Source organism: Bubalus kerabau, chromosome 4, assembly GCF_029407905.1.
Source record: "Bubalus kerabau isolate K-KA32 ecotype Philippines breed swamp buffalo chromosome 4, PCC_UOA_SB_1v2, whole genome shotgun sequence".
Classification (NCBI taxonomy): Eukaryota; Metazoa; Chordata; class Mammalia; order Artiodactyla; family Bovidae; genus Bubalus; species Bubalus kerabau.
The window spans coordinates 45,521,498-45,538,238 of record NC_073627.1 but is presented as its reverse complement, the minus strand read 5'-3'; the positions used below and the strand labels follow the sequence as shown (position 1 = coordinate 45,538,238).

Genomic DNA, 16,741 nt, shown 5'->3' with positions numbered 1-16,741 from the left:
GATATTTCTGCTGGGAATAGAATTTTAACTTGGCAGCTTTTTTGTTCAGAAAAAATGTCATTCCATAATTTTCCAGTTTCCTCAGTTGTGTTCAAAATTTGGCCATCATTTATATTAGTTTATTTGAAAGTAACATTATCCTATTTTTTTCCCATCCGGTTGCTTCTAAGAGTTTCTCTTTGTCTCTATAGTTTTCAACAGTTCAGTTAAACTATATCTGAGTGTACTTTTCTTTGTATTTATCCCGCCTGGAGTTTGCTAAACTACTTAAATGTATAGGTTGGTGTCCTTCATCAATTTTGGAAAATGCCTTATCATATCTCTTCAAATATCTGCTCCCACGCTAAGTCTCTACTTCTGGATCTCCAAACACACTATTCAACATTTTTTTTTTCTTTTCTGGGGGCTGCACCACACAGCATGTGGGATCTTAGTTCCCCGAACAGGAATCAAAGCCTGCAGCTGAAGGACAGAGTTTTCACTACTGGATCCCTAAGGAAGTCCCATACCTTATTCAAACTTTCACTACTACTGCTTTGCACTGTCCCACTTTTTCCATTTTTTTTTCTTCCTATGTTTCAAACTGGATACTTTCTATTGTCTTTATTCTTGTCTTTTATTGGTATAACCTGCTATTAAATCCACCCAATGAATAATTAATTTCAGTTACTGTGGGCTTTTTGTCATGCTTCTTTTTGTTTTATTTTTCATGTGCTAGGCACTGTACTAAGTGCTGGGAACACAGCAGTGAAAAGACAGCCACAATCCCTGCTCTCACAGAACTTCAATGGTTTATATTCAGTTGACCTGTTTTCCCTCTTTTAGGTAAATGAAGAGTAAGGCAAGGGGTAGATTGAGAGCCTAGGGTTCTGCATCAAAGTTTACTCATTAACATATAAATGACAGACTTCAGCGACTGATTTATTTTTTATTCCCAAAATATCCATTTAATTTTTTTTCATGAATTCTAATTCTCTATAGATTCTCCACTTTTTCTTATATTTTCTTTAGCATATTACGGTTAAAGTCCCCATCTGATAATTTTAATTACCAGGCAGTGCCAGGTGTCTCAGTGGTAAAGAACCTGCCTACCAATGCCAGAGATACAAGGGATGCGGGTTCAATTCCTGGCTCCAGAAGACCCCCTGGAGAAGGAAATGGCAACCCACTCCAGTATTCTTGCCTGGAGAATCCCATGGACAGAAGAGTCTGGCGGGCAACAGTCCAAGGGGTCACAAAGAGTTGGGACATGACTGAGTGACTAACACTTTCTTTCACTTTCTACTTCTGTCATTTATTTTTCTTCTGGATTATGGATCACAGTTTACCACCTTTTCAAATTTTTAGAAATGGCTCACTGTACACCGAATATGGTAAATGAAAGAGCCTCAGAAACCCCAGAATATATCTTCCCAGTGAGCATTCTCCATCTACTCTATCACACAAAAGGGATGAGAAAGAACAACCATTACAATCTATTTCATGAACTGAAATGTGTCAGGACTATGCTGAAGTTTTAGCAAGATGCAGTTCACCTCCAGTTTATTCTTTTTCTTCAGTCTGTGCCCAGAATCAGCAAATGTTAGCAATTCTCTTTTCACCTTACAAAGGGCTCTTCTATATCTGGAATTTTTTAATTAATTAATTTTAATTAATCTAGTCATCATTACTTCTACAGTCCTCCAATATTTTTTAAAATACAATTTTAAAAGTTCAGTTTTTTCTACTTGTTGCAGTGGTATAGATGACCTACTAAATACTACCCAGCAGCTGAAGTCTCCGTGCAATACCCTAAGAGTCATTCACAAGCCCAGCCACACATCAGAATGATTTGGGGAGAGTTTTTAAACTCTAACTCACTGTCCGCCTCTAGAACTCAAGAGATAACACTTGTTGTCACTGTTGTTGTTCAGTTGCTAAGCTGTGTCCGACTCTGTGACCCCACAAACTGCAGCACGCCAGGTCTCCCTTAGATGTTCAGCATGGTCGGAAAATCCGTACTTTTAACACGAGTCTTAAGTGATCCCAGTAAAGCTGACGTTTCTAAAAAAGCTAATGTGGGAGTTCCATGGTGGCCTAGTGGTAAGAATTCCAGACTTTCACTGCCATGGCACGGGTTCAATGCTTAGTTGGGAAACTAAAATCCTGCAAGTTGCCCAACATGGCCAAAAAATAAAAATAGAGAAACTAATGTGCCTGTTTCTCCTCTCCCCCATCCCTAGCAGAGTACTGATAAGGACATTTGACAAAGAACATAGACTACACATAACAAACAAACCAACAGATGAATATAAAAAGTTAAAAGTTCAGAATCACTAAAGACTTTGAAGATGCTAAAATAAATATGTAAAGGCTTCATATATTAAATATATTATATTTTATATATTTATATATTATAAATATATTATTAAATGTGTTAAATATACTTAATATGTTAAGCATATTAAATATATACAAATTATATTAAGATCAAGACAACGAAGAAGGAAAGACAAGAATCATTAGTGAAGAATACATGCTATAACACCAACTGGGCTTCACTGGTGGCTCAGTGGTAAAGAATCCGCCTGCCAATGCAGGAGACACAGGCTTGGCCCCTGGGTCTGGAAGATCCCCTGGAGAAGGAAATGGCAACCCACTCCAGTATTCCTGCCTGGGAAATCCCCATAGTCCATGGGGTTGCAAAAGAGTCAGACACGACTGAGCGACTAAACAACAACAATATAATACCAATAGGAGACTGAAAATAGAACTATACAATTCAATTTCACTTCTGTTTTAGCAGAAAACAATATTATTTTCAAATTTAAAAAGAGCATTTTTGCCAGCCATCAAAACACCTAAAATACAGCATAAACCCCACCTATCTGCTTTATCTCAAGTCTATATGAATTAATCCAAGGGTAGAGATGAAAATTCTGAAATGTCACAAGGGGAGTGAACTTTGAGAACTCACAAAAAATAAGGCATCAGACCAGGAGTGAGAAGATGGTGCCTCAAAATGCAGGGATGGATAAAGGTGAAAAGTCACTTCAGGACTATGACCTTAATTTAATGTCAACACCCAAATAATTCTAGGACTGATTACTATGCAGATGACTTTTAAGCACTTAAGAGAAGGAAGCAGCGTTTACTAATAACGAAATCTTACCTTCCTGAAGTAAGTTTACAGACTACCTTCTCAAACATTACCTCAAATCTTCGGTTTGCAGAGCCCTATGAAAAAGGGCAGGCAGCACCGTGTCTCCTCCCAACCCTCACATTCACTCTTCAAAATACTCAGCTTGACTCTCACCCAGGTTAACTCACTCCTCAGCAATTAGGACGCAAACTCAAGTCTTCCCCATTGAGTACTGTTTCTCTATCACGCAGCTCTTAAAGTCAGCATGAGCTAAGAATAAGTCATGCAGAAATGAGAAATGGGATTGCTTCAAAATAATGAAGAGAAGCTGAGCAGGAAATGGGTAGGAGTATCGATGAAACAAAACTAAGTAGAAGCCGGGTAATGGGTACATAGGGCTTCATTTATAATCATCTATTTTTGTACATGTCTAAAACTTTGCATAAAAAAGCTTTTTTAAAAAAAATACCCATGCACACGCATGCTCTTTGTTAGGTTAACTGTACCAGTAATCAGATGAATACCAAAAGTACAGAGCACCTGAAGCTTGGCATTTTTAAGCCTTCTTTTTAAAAGACTCAAATAATACCCTCAGATACAAAAATACTTAGAAAAAAAGATGAAAAATGATATGCCTGAATACTGACCACCAACTGCACCAAGAGAAAAAAGCACCATGACAGTGAAATACTTAATGGTGTGTTCTATAAAAAACACCATTACCTTCCTGAAGCAAGTTTACAGACTACCTTCACAAACAGTACCTCAAATCTTTGCTTTGCAGAGCCCTATGAAAAAGGGCAGGCAGCACCGTGTCTCCTCCCAACCCTCACAATCACTCTTCAAAATACTCAGCTTGACTCTCACCCAGGTTAACTCACTCCTCAGCAATTAGGACGCGAACTCAACAGGACGTCACCCTGTTTATTGTCACCCTGTTTATTTAACTGATATGCAGAGTACATCATGAGAAACGCTGGACTGGATGAAACACAAGCTGGAATCAAGATTGCCGGGAGAAATATCAATAACCTCAGATATGCAGATGACACCACCCTTATGGAAGAAAGTGAAGAGGAACTCAAAAGCCTCTTGATGAAAGTTAAAGTGGAGAGTGAAAAAGTTGGCTTAAAGCTCAACATTCAGAAAACAAAGATCATGGCATCCGGTCCCATCACTTCAGGGGAAATAGATGGGGAAACAGTGTCAGACTTTATTTTTCTGGGCTCCAAAATCACTGCAGATGGTGACTGCAGCCATGAAATTACAAGACGCTTACTCCTTGGAAGGAAAGTTATGACCAACCTAGATAGCAGATCCAAAAGCAGAGACATTACTTTGCCAACAAAGGTTCATCTAGTCAAGGCTATGGTTTTTCCTGTGGTCATGTATGGATGTGAGAGTTGGACTGTGAAGAAGGCTGAGCGCCGAAGAATTGATGCTTTTGAACTGTGGTGTTGAAGAAGACTCTTGAGAGTCCCTTGGACTGCAAGGAGATCCAGCCAGTCCATTCTGAAGGACATCAGCCCTGGGATTTCTTTGGAAGGAATGATGCTAAAGCTGAAACTCCAGTACTTTGGCCACCTCGTGCGAAGAGTTGACTCATTGGAAAAGACTCTGATGCTGGGAGGGATGGGGGGCAGGAGGAGAAGGGGATGACAGAAGATGAGATGGCTGGATGGCATCACTGACTAGATGGACATGAGTCTGAGTGAACTCCGAGAGTTGGTGATGGACAGGGAGGCCTGGTGTGCTGCGATTCATGGGGTCACAAAGAGTCGGACACGACTGAGTGACTGATCTGATCTGATCTATAAAAAATAATTGAATGAATAATATACTGGGGGGGCGGGGGACAACCCTGAGGAATACTTAAGATTTGTCTTCAAACATTTTTAAAGTAAAAAGACAAACACTCTGAAGCATTACAGAGAAGACAATTAGGAACAATGAATAGAAGACTTGAGGAGGCCAAACTTTTCTACTCGCCCCACTCTTCCTTGAGGCTCATGACTCATGTGCTACTCACTAACAAACCTTGTCACTATCACCTACCAATTTTCTAGATACTTTCCCCATCATCAAAAGAATCTGAGTCCTGGCTCAGTTTTTCCTCAACTTCACACATTGATCACCATCCAGGTTAGTGTTGCTTGATAAAATACAGGACTCCCAATTAAACCTGAATTTTCAAAAAAGTATGAGTAGTATTTTTAGTATATCCCATGCAAAAATTGGGCAATATTTATACTAAATATTCATTGCTTATCTGAAATTCACATTTAACTGGGCATCCATTATTTCTATTTGCTAAATCTGGAAACCCGGATCTAGGTGACTTCAATGTCAAGGTGGACCACCTATCCAACATCTGATCCTCAACGTTCCTTGATCTCTTCAATTCTAGAGACTAAAACCATAACAAAGACATTGTCTCCAAATCCAGCTGAATCCTTAACACTGCCCAGTACTGCTAAATGTCCTCAAACTGCACTCTCTCTCTCTCCTTTACTCCAACAGCTGTTATAAACCAAATCCACTGTTTCCTTCTCTGCCATCTCAGTCTCTAAATTCACCACCTGAATTTAGATCCCATTCTTCTTCTACCTCCTATGGTACTTCACTGTATATTTCCCTTTATTATATTCTTCAACTGCTCCTACTAAAGCATAAGCCATTAGATGCAATTACATTCACCCAAAACCTTCAAACAAGGGTTTCAACATTTTAGTAAGACATGCAAGAACCTACATGATTGACAACTCAGTCCAGGCTTCACTTTCTGTCAAGTTCTCCCTGACTGCCCAGGCTAAATTAAGGGCTCCTCTTACCCACTCCCATTGTATCCTATACATTCATCATAACATTCACCATAATTTTCTTTTCATTCTTCTCTCTTACTAGACTTTAAGGTGCGAGAGTTTACAGACGTTAGAGTTAGACTATAAAGAAAGCTGAGCACCGAAGAATTGATGCTTTTGAACTGTGGTGTTGGAGAAGACTCTTGAGAGTCCCTTGGACTGCAAGGAGATCCAACCAGTCCATCCTAAAGGAAATCAGTCCTGAGTAGTCACTGGAAGGACTGATGGTGAAGCTGAAACTCCAATCCTTTGGCCACCTGATGCAAAGAACTGACTCACTGGAAAAGATCCTGATGCTGGGAAAGATTGAAGGTTGGAGGAGAAGGGGACGACAGAGGATGAGATGGTTGGACGGCATCACCTACTCAATGGACATAAGTTTGAGCAAGCTCTGGGAGTTGGTGATGGACAGGGAAGCCTGGCGTGCTGCTGTCCATGGGGTCGCAAAGAGTCAGACATGATTGAGCAACTGAACTGAACTGACTGAGAGATTGAACAGTCATCTGTCAGGGCTCTTGCAGAAGTGGATTTAAATAATCTCAGATTCCTTCTAACTATCTGTAACTAATCAATTAGTGACTGGAATTATTTTTTCAGTCAGAGGACTGGCTTAAAAAAAAAAAACAGAAATCAATCTATTTTAAGAATTAGAAAAGTTTTAGACAGATTATATTTTTCCTGTTTAACAGATCAATGAAATAGCTCAGAATTGAGATTTACATTAATATAACAAAGGTAGTTTGTGTCAAGGCAGAAACCAGAGCACAGGTCTTCAGTGATCTTTGTTGCCAACATCTGACCAAAACAACACCTTCTCTCTCTCCCATTCCCTACCGCAAATTCAGTTATCAGAGGCCAAAAATTGAAACATAACAGGAAATACAAACGCCTCTTGTCTTTCCCCCTTAGTCCATTACCCAAAAGGAAGATGATCTGCTTAGAGGATAAAAGCAAAACATCTTCCCAGCCCTGAGCTGGGACAGAAGTGAAAGGCACTGATGAGGACAAAAGATTTGGAAAGGTACTCCAAAAGACAAAGTGAACGCTGTGAAAGTTGCTGCTGGGGGTGAGGGGTTTCAAAAAGCAGACAGAGGAAGGAAAGCAGATGGGCAAAGAGAAAGACAGACTCAGGAATCCAACAGAACAAGGCACTCAAATCCAACCAAAGGTTAAAAGGGTGCCTTCCAATTTGATCAAATTCTCAATGGAATGTTCTTAAGAGTATGAAAACCAACTTTACAAAACTTAACTGTGAAATACCAGATAAAAGAATCAAATAAAAACATACTGTCATATTTATAACTATACATTCCTGTTGGTATTCTCACAAATTCTACACTCTCACCTTCAGAATTCAACTCACTTCTGCGGTGAGTTATAAAATGTCATAAAACTAAAAATAAAAGGGGAACAATGTTACAACTTCCACTAACAGCCTGAGAAGTTTTGATAAGGTGAAAAGAATGATAAACAATGAAATCAGTATACAATGCTTAAAAGGTATGTCTAACACATGACCAACCGAAAAAAAGACTTCCATATGAACTCTCTTATGAACATAAAAGATTCTCCCTTAAGAACATAAAACATGTTATTTTTGAGTGAAGAAGCAATAATACTTTCCTCTCTTTACATATTTGTGCTATCTATTCACAAAATTTAGACCTTTTTTGTAAAGCTCTATTTATTGGAAGTTACTGCTCTAAGGATTAAGACACCCACACTCTAGTTTAAACTCAATCACATGTCATATGATAATGAACAAGTTGCTTTGCTTCTCTAGCTTGTTTTTCCACGCATTGTAGAAATAATAATAATCACCAAACTATAAAGAAAAGAGAAAAAATGCTGCACAGGATAATAATTATGATAATACATTTTTATGATTATTTACAGCTTCCTTTCACATAAAAGATTCATACCCAAGACACTAAACAAGCCCATGATGTAAGTAAAGCCAGGTATTACCCCCAACTTACAGATGCAACCAGAAAACTCAAGTTCAGAGAGGCTGACTTGCCCAAGGTCACAGTGAAAACTGCTCATATACTGTGTAGTAAGAAAAAGAGCTCTTGACTGTCATCACAAATTTGAGACAGTAAGAGGGGTTTTCTCATGCCCAAATTACTATGAGGACTATCCAAGGTAAGCTGTCAACAATTAGATGGAAACGGGTTGCTTGAGGTCGTTATGACCCATAATTACCCACAAGGCCATCATCTGGATATAAAACTATGATTGAAAATAAATTAAATAAAAGTCCTTTAAAGTAAATTTCTAAATGTCCTGCTATTTAGTAAATATTCATGCCTCTTGCACTAGACACAACACCCTGCTTGGGGGATGTGAAGTGGAAGGGGTAAGGATATCACAAGAAAAAGTTTTAAGTTCTCTGAAATTCAACAGGCTAAGACACTCCAAACTATAAAATATGAATAGGGGCAGGCAACAGCTTGCAGACTGTAGGGGCAACCCTAAGCCAAACCAAATGAGTGCCAGGCTGTGGTTTAAAGAAAACATGCAATCTGGAAGTCTGCACCTCAAGTTACTGCTACTGCAAAGTAATTAGTACCATTTATAGCAAAAATATGTAAAGTTTAGAGGATAATTCCAATTCTTCATTATAACAGGATGGCATTCCATATTACCTTGGGGCTTTCTTAACAGAAGCCCTTTTGATGATATAGTCAATGGTTCAAAAGCCACTCTCAGAAAACCAAAGAATATAACTATATATCTCAGCCATATAACATCTGAAGTGGTCAAATCTGCCATCGACTGCAGGTACCTGAAGAGTTTACTGGAGGCACTATCAATTCCAGTTACTTATATTGTACAGTGTTAAAATTCCCTTCAGCACAACCTCTGAGTGTACTCTGTCTACTGAAGGCTCCAGCACACAGCATGAAACAGATATTTTACTGCTGAAATCTTAGACTTCACTCAGTCATCACAATGTAAAAACACTTTAACTTTTCTATTCTTCAAGGTCAAAACAAAGTTTGTCTCATCTTTCCCTCTCCACCTCCAAGAAAATGGGGTAGTCTAAAAGATGTCAGACAGAATAAGCCAATGCTTTTTATAAATTCAAGTCAATCCTCAGCAAAGAAAGAGCTTAAGATGCCTATATTCTACTTCAGTATTGATTCTAAGCCTTTTAACAGTTTAAGCTGACCACAAACCTCCCCTTCTACTTCTTCTATAGAACATTCTTCTCTTTAAACTTCCTTTAAAGAATGAGCCTTCCTATCCCTCCCCATCCACTGTCTTATCTACACACAGATACACACAAACCCCCCAATGAAGAGTAGACTGAGACCTAGGGAACACAGGTGCAAAGCACATGTTTTTCATTAATACAAGGCTCACCCTGCAAAGTATGTTGCTATAATGCAACAATAGAGAGTCTACACAGGACCTCATAACACCAAATTTGAAAATAAAACAAAAATGCCCTACAGCAGTCTGAGTAAAGAATAAAGATGCAAAAATAAAGCATGCTTACCGTTGTATCTCTAACCTTTGCTTTAAGGACAAAATTCTCCATGCTAAACACATTCAAAAAAAAAAAAGCAGCAGATTTAAGACTCTAACATCCTATTGGCCAAAAGTGTCAAATAAAAAGTGCAGCAATATTTAAAATCTAATAAAACAATATTAAATCTAATATAACAAGCCACACAACACTTTATGACATTTTTCTATTACACTTTCCAAATCTCAACAGCCGTCTATTATGTATGCCACAAATAGATGATAAAGCACGAAAACAGATTACAGTCATTCATGGTAGGTTACCTAAGGACCCTCTCAGTACCCTAAGCATTTGTTAATGATCACTAAACTGAGGTATATATTGGACAAGGTACATAAGGGGGAACATCCAGAGACTGGTCAATTTTCTTTATTTGGTAAATATACAATCATCAGTCAGCTATATAGAAAATGTGTAAATTTTACATTTGAATAATCGTAGTCTTTTCAAAGCATTTCACATTCATTATCTTATCAGTTCAGTTCAATTCAGTCCCTCAGTCGTGTCCAGCTCTTTGCAACCCCACGGACTGCAGCATGCCAGGCCTCCCTGTCCATCACCAACTCCCAGAGCTTGCTCAAACTCACGTCCATCGAGTCAGTGATGCCATCCAACCACCTCATCCTCTGTTGTCCACTTCTCTTCCCGCCTTCAATCTTTCCCAGCATCAGGGTCTTTTCCAATGAGTCAGTTCTTCGCATCAAGTGGCCAAAGTATTGGTGTTTCAGCTTCACCATCAGTCCTTCCAATGACTATTCAGGACTGATTTCCTTTAGGATGGACTGTTTTGGTCTCCTTGCAGTTCAAGGGACTCTCATGAGTCTTCTCCAACACCACAGTTCAAAAGCATCAATTCTTCAGCGCTCAGCTTTCTTTATGGTCCAACTCTCACATCCATACATGACTACTGGAATAACCATAGCTTTTACTAGACGGACCTTTGTTGGCAAAGTAATGTCTCTGCTTTCTAATATGCTATCCAGGTTGGTCATAGCTTTTCTTTCAAGGAGCAAGTGTCTTTTAATTTATCCTATCAGATCACTGCAAAAAAATTTCCTTATGCAGACTTGACACTAAAAGTAAGTGACAAATTCAAGATCACAAAGGTAGTCAATCAGATCTGAAACTTGATTCAAAAATGCTAGCTCTGTTGGAGGAAATATAAATAGGTACAAGTTCCTCCTTAAAGCTTTCTTTTGTTAAAAACCTATCCCCAGTTAAAATATAACTTATAAGATGGAGGCCACCATAAACACTAAATTATTAATAAAATTCAGTTATTTGCATTTAAAATAAAGCCAAATTACCACTCCTGTTAGCCAGTCTACCTTTGAACCAAGAATCATATGAAAAACATTCCATCAATGACTCAATGTGTGCTTGTAACTCTGCTGGGCCCTGGGGTGACTATTAGTAGAATTCTCACAGAGAGTTCTTGCTTTTCAGAAAGTTTACACTCCATTTGATAAAAAAGAGAAGAGAAAATAATGCTAAGCTATGTTCAATCAACCCTTCCAAGGGGAGACACTTTAAAGGGTGTTTCTGTAGAACCTGAGGTGACAAGCACATGAAGAAGTGAGGACGCAGTGAGTTTAGTCTATAAAGACTTCATGGGAAAAATGAAGCTCAAGCTACCCATTTAAGTGTGGACAGGAATTAGAAAAAGATAAAAGAGGAATTAAAGCATTTAGGCAGGGGCTGGTATAAACAGAGGCAGACAAGCAGCAATAAGCTTGACATACACAGAAGAGACTGAGCCAGCTTGCCTGTGACATAGGTACACACTGAGACATAACGAGAAAATGTTAGGTAAATTAAGTGGGGTCAGCTCCCCACAGACCATTGTGGCACAGGGAGATGCTGTTAAAAGTATTAAGGTCATCAGATATTTAAACTAGAAAGAAATCTTACAGATTTTTCTAGTCAATTCCAACAAAAAGGAAATACAGGATCCACAGAGATCTAATGGCTAGTATGAGGACTGAGGCTGTAAAGAGCAGGACAAAACTCACACCTTCATTTAGGAACCGCAGTTCAACGGTGGGCAGCACCATATGACAAAAAATGCACATCTGTCCAAAGGTGAAGGATCTGCAAGCATACATACAAGACAGCATGGTGCCTTGGGAATTCGAGACTGGTTTCCAGGGGTAATGGACCACCACAGTGGCATTACAGTTGATCAAAAAACCACTGTTTTGCCAGAAGGCATCACTTTCAAGAAAGCAGCAATCTAGAAGGAAAGCAAGAGGCAGGAGCTAGTTTTTTCATAGAGTTACAGAGGACATAGGTGGATAAACGAGAGGCGGCAGGCATTTGGCAACAAAAGGAAAAAAAAGACTGATCTATACAGAGAAAGGTACAAGACCAACCAAACGTTTAAGAGAAAAGAAATCTCAGTAAGTTTGAAGGTGAAAAGGAAGAAGCTCACATAAAGAAAAACTCAATTAGATGCTAAAGGTGGGAAGAGTGAGGGAGCACAGAGAACTAATTGAGGACCAGTTAGAAATCGTTTTTAAAAGATGAGTTCCAGAAAAAATAAGCAATTTTTTCTCACTCACCATACCCTTTGCCAAAAGAATATTCATTTTCAACTACTTATAAGGCCTTACAACAATGGCAGACCAGGCTTTAAGAACAAGGCTAAGGAATTTGGGGTTTTTTTTTTAATCCAAAGCAACTTCAAAGTTTTACAAATCTATCTGGCCAATTAACATGTAGTTTGTTACTTCAAAGACGCTTGCCAATCATTTTATAACAGAAGTTTTATACCACATATTCAAAGAACATTCTGATTAGCATTTAATTTACAACCACCAATAGTATTAAAAATTTAAAAATCCGAGTTTACTCTCTAATATGTTCTTTAAAAATGTAATTTTTTGGCTTTTTATATATCGCTTTTACTTGATCAGATGTGGAAAATGTATATTTACAACAAATCATTTGATGGTATCTTTCTCAACTTCTTAAAACAAAAACCTGCATATAACCAGTTTTTCTATACTCCTTTTCAGGAACAAAGTCCTACAGAAATTGGGCATATGAAGCTAGGTGAGGCAGGTAAGAAGGTTCTCTCTAATTTAAGTAACCTGGCTAATGAGCCACAAATTAAAGCTACACACCCACACCTAAAATTGCTAATTTCAATTTAGAAACTTACTATTTAGCACCCTACAGGCAGGTTAAGGAGCAGCAGAAGATATAACTTTACACATTCAGCTTTCTGGCTGTCTACCTTCACAAGTTCCATCCCTAATCAAAGTAGTATTTACTTTTTAAATTGTTAGGAATTGCTCAGTTGCCATAAATACTAGGCTTAGGTGCAATGTTATTTTACCCACTTGGAAACAAGGACTTGAGCTCACAATGTCAAGATGGAACACTACCACTGTTTAATCTGTGTCTACTGCACCAAGTTGCTGAGCAATACCCATCAGAGTACAATAGGTAATCAGCAGTGGCTAGTAAGGCATTTCTGCTTTTATCACCACAAATATTAGAAGTCTAACTAAAACATCAACTCAATCATAAATAGAGTTGCCATCTTTAGACATGCACATGCTCTCTGGTTCTTGGCTTAATAAAAAGTCTTAGCTGTAATAAAAAGCAGCAGCTTGACTCCCCCTGGACCCAGTGAAGCAAAGTACAGACAATATATTCAAAATTTAAAACTTTTAGACATAGTTGAAATACTGAAGACTCTCAAATATCTCTCACTACACGTAGGTTGTTTTCCCCCCTCAATATAAATGTAAACTCTTCCCTCCTAACTATACTTTTGGATTATTAAAACAAATCCTAGAGATACTTACCAGAAAAAATTATTCCTGATTGTCCAGCATTCAATACTTTTCATACTGAGGCTCTTATTATTAGGTCTGCTATGCGACCTTGAAAAGTCACTTAACCACTCTGAGCCTCAGTTTTGCCCACCTTCCAAACTCAAAGTAAACTCTAATTTAAATTAAACGTTTATTAATTCCATAATAAGTTAATGTCTACAAGTGCCTTACGTTAAACACCCAAACCCTTATACTTTGACATCTCAAAGTCAGTGGGCTTTAACCCTGTAAGGGAAAAATGTGAGGAATAATTTGTCCTATGGATCTTTCTCTTTAATAACAATATAAAAGTATAGTTTTTTAATGCTTGTTTAAAATTCTTATGTCCTTAATTGTTAACCGATGGTATGAGTCTGATTCCACAATATTCATAACAAAGCAAACAACAAAGTACAAGGTCTTTCAACACTGGGGACAAAAAGAAGGAAACATTTACTTGCATCACTGGGCATATAATCAAAATCATTCTTCTTTTAAAATTTAGAAAACTATGTTTTCAATATGTGACAGATAAGCCTAGAGATCAACAGGTAAAAAGCAAAGAAATAAAGTTTAAAAACCGGAAAAAAAAAACTTTTAATTTAAAAAATATTGGGAGGGAGGGGACATGGGTGTACCTATGGCTGATTCTTGCTGATGTATGTATGACAGAAAACCACAAAATTCTATAAAGCAATTATCCTTCAATTTAAAATTTTTTAAAAAACTGTCAACAATAGTTGTGGTGTGAATCCATCAAATTCCTGCATCCAGATTAAAGTATCCACACAGTCTACCTTTGGGAACTGTGTGCCTTTTAAATCCTTTTTTAAAATTACACAGAGAAAGTCTTTTCTATCAAGTTTTAAACGTAAGGCTCTATCAATAATACAATACAATATATGTGGTCACATTTCACTCCCTCAAATAGATTAGCAGTACAGTGGTTTAGATACTTTTTGGTCTGGAAGCATAAGGATAGGTGAAAGAACTTCAAGTCTCTGACAGCTTTGTAATTCTCTTTTATCTACGTAGCTTCTTCTCAAATTTCCTCTCAATTCCTCTGCCTATTCCTAAGTATCATTCAGATAGGTCAGAAACTGTTTATGGATTCACTCAGCTCCCAAAATCAGTTTCATGATTATATCCAGTAAACAAAATAGACTGACTCAATCTGAAGTAGTTCCTCATCACAGGAAGTTCATCCTAGAACTGCAGCTACAAAAGCATTCTTCTAAGCGATCCCCAACTACTCAACAGCAACACAAAGTTAAACTAAATCCTACTGACAAAAGGCTCCGGGTACATTCATTCTGATCAGCCCCAGGAGTCTGTGGCTCAGGCAATAAAAAGGGACCTCCTCAAGCTAGGTAACTTTTTTTCTCCATCTCAGATATTCTCAATGCAAGTTCTCTTGTCAACTAAGAGGTGCGAGTTAAAAAAAGAAAAAACAACGACAACAAAACACTAGCAGAATTAACGGCTTCGGGACCACTTCCCAGCTGGCTTTGCTCTCTGTTGTCAGTGGTTCTGATGCAGTTTCCCACTTTCCTTTCACTCTGCTCCCCTTAATCCTCAAGATTCCCACTCCAGAAAGCAGTATTCATATTCTCAGACTGCTGGGCAAAATATAAAAGGGGAAACTGCAACTACCAAGGAAGGGGGGGGGGGGGGGGGAAGGAAAAATATTTCAGAAGCAGGAGGGAACAAGAACCATGGTTTCCACTGCAAAGGGCAATGTAAAAGCCAGTCTGGTCTTATCAGGATATGGGGGGCGGGTGGTGGGGGGCACTCGTGTGGGGCATCAAAAAGATGTGCAGTGTGTGCACTTGGAGTTCTCCGGGCGGGCTGAGACGATGGAGCAGAAAGTAAGAAAACCTGTGTTTCCCTGCTTTCTTCTACTCTTCCCCCTCCAAGAGAGGAAGCAGAAGAAACTGGGGGAGGGGCGGGATGTTATCTTTCTCCTATTGGGGGTACACAAGAAGGGCCTTGGGGTTCGTTCAGTTACTCACTCCCGTTTAGGAGGTCCACTGAGGGAAGAGGAAACCCCTAAATGTTACCCACCTCCGTTCACAAATAAAAAAGTAAGGGGGGGGGAGATGATTAAATCCAGATGGAGAGCCCCCTGAAAGCGCCCCCAGGTCACTCATCCCTATTAGCAAGCGGAAGGGCTGGGATAAAGGGGATGGAGGGTCGGAGGGGTGGTCAGGAAAAAGGCCCCACCCCCCGACTGAGGAGGGAGAGGGGCGCCCAAGACACCAGCCGTCCCCTCCTTGCCCGCACCTCCCCCCTAGGCCACCCCGTCTTATCCCCCCAAGCCTTTCCTCCGGAGCCCGAGGCAGCTGCGGGGGAGGCGGCCGCTCCTTCCTCCCCTCACCCACTCGGTCCCCACCCCCACTCCGCTCCCACCTCCCGCCCGCCCCGGGCCCGTTACCTGCTCGTCGAAGCGGCTGACCACGGCCTGGACCCATTCCACCGGCCTGTGCGCGGCCATGTCCTCCCCGCAGCCGGGGGGCGGCGGAGGGACCGGGCGGCCGGCGCCCAGGGCCGGGAAGAGGGCAGGGAGCGGGGGCTGAGGTGAAGGAAGAGGCGAGGAGAGGGTCTGAGGAGTGCAGGCTCCGAACGTTCCCACGGGGGTGGGGATGGGTGGCCTGTGCCCGGTCGGGAGGGGGAGAGGGGAAGGGGGCGTTGGCGAGGAGGCTGGGGGAAGGGGGGCGGGGGAGGGGGGCCCGGGGAGGGGAGGGGGCCTCCTGGTCGCTCTCCCCACTAGCGCCGTCTCCCCACAGCCATCACAGTCCGAGACGCCGCCATGACACCCCACCGGAAGTGGGATCCTTTCCACGGCCCGGGGAGAGGGAGAGCGAGCGAGCTCGAGATTGAGAGCGCGGCTGGGAAAGGGGAGGGGGAAGCGAGAGGGAAGGGGGCCTGCGGCGCATGCGCCCGCGCCGGCCGGTTTCATTAATGAAAAAGCGAGTCCTCCTGGAGGTGACGTCACCTAACTCCTCCGGGCCCGGAGGCGCGCGTCCCTCATCGCCTCCGGGCTAACCTCGGCTCGGGCTCTAGTTGCAGCCGGCCAGAGTCCGAGCCCACCCGGGAGCATCCGCTCCCATCTCACCACCGCCTTCAGCTCCTGGTCCCCCGCCGGCCTCTGGGTTTGGATTGCTCCCGGATTGGAAGTTAGGGCGCCCTGGGGCTAGCATTTCTCCCTGCACGCAGATCTTTGCCGCTGATTTCTGGGGAGCTGTGCTTTGCCTTAAGTCCTCGCAAAAAATAGGCACATAACCTCAGGTTTCCAGGTCCTCCGTAGCTACCATAGCCTGGTGAGTAACAGGAAAAAGTAAGGCCAAGGGAGATTAGGTAGTTGTTTTTTTTTTTTTAAACGTCCTCTTAAATCCCAGTG

The 16,741-nt window shown here is 40.7% G+C and overlaps 1 protein-coding gene across 5 annotated transcripts in view; it reads right to left on the bottom strand.

Moving 5' to 3' along the window:
• NF1 (neurofibromin 1) overlaps positions 1-16,041 on the bottom strand; it is a 262,407-nt gene extending 246,366 nt beyond the window's left edge. For 3 of the 5 annotated variants that reach the window (XM_055577185.1, XM_055577186.1, XM_055577187.1), the window contains exon 1: positions 15,776-16,039. In XM_055577185.1, coding sequence (XP_055433160.1) covers positions 15,776-15,835 — 60 coding nt within the window. In that variant the 5' untranslated portion in view covers positions 15,836-16,039. Of the gene's footprint in view, positions 1-15,775 lie in introns of all 5 variants that reach the window. The other 2 variants (XM_055577184.1, XM_055577188.1) reach the window with 2 other exon arrangements.
• Positions 16,042-16,741: the final 700 nt, after the last annotated feature.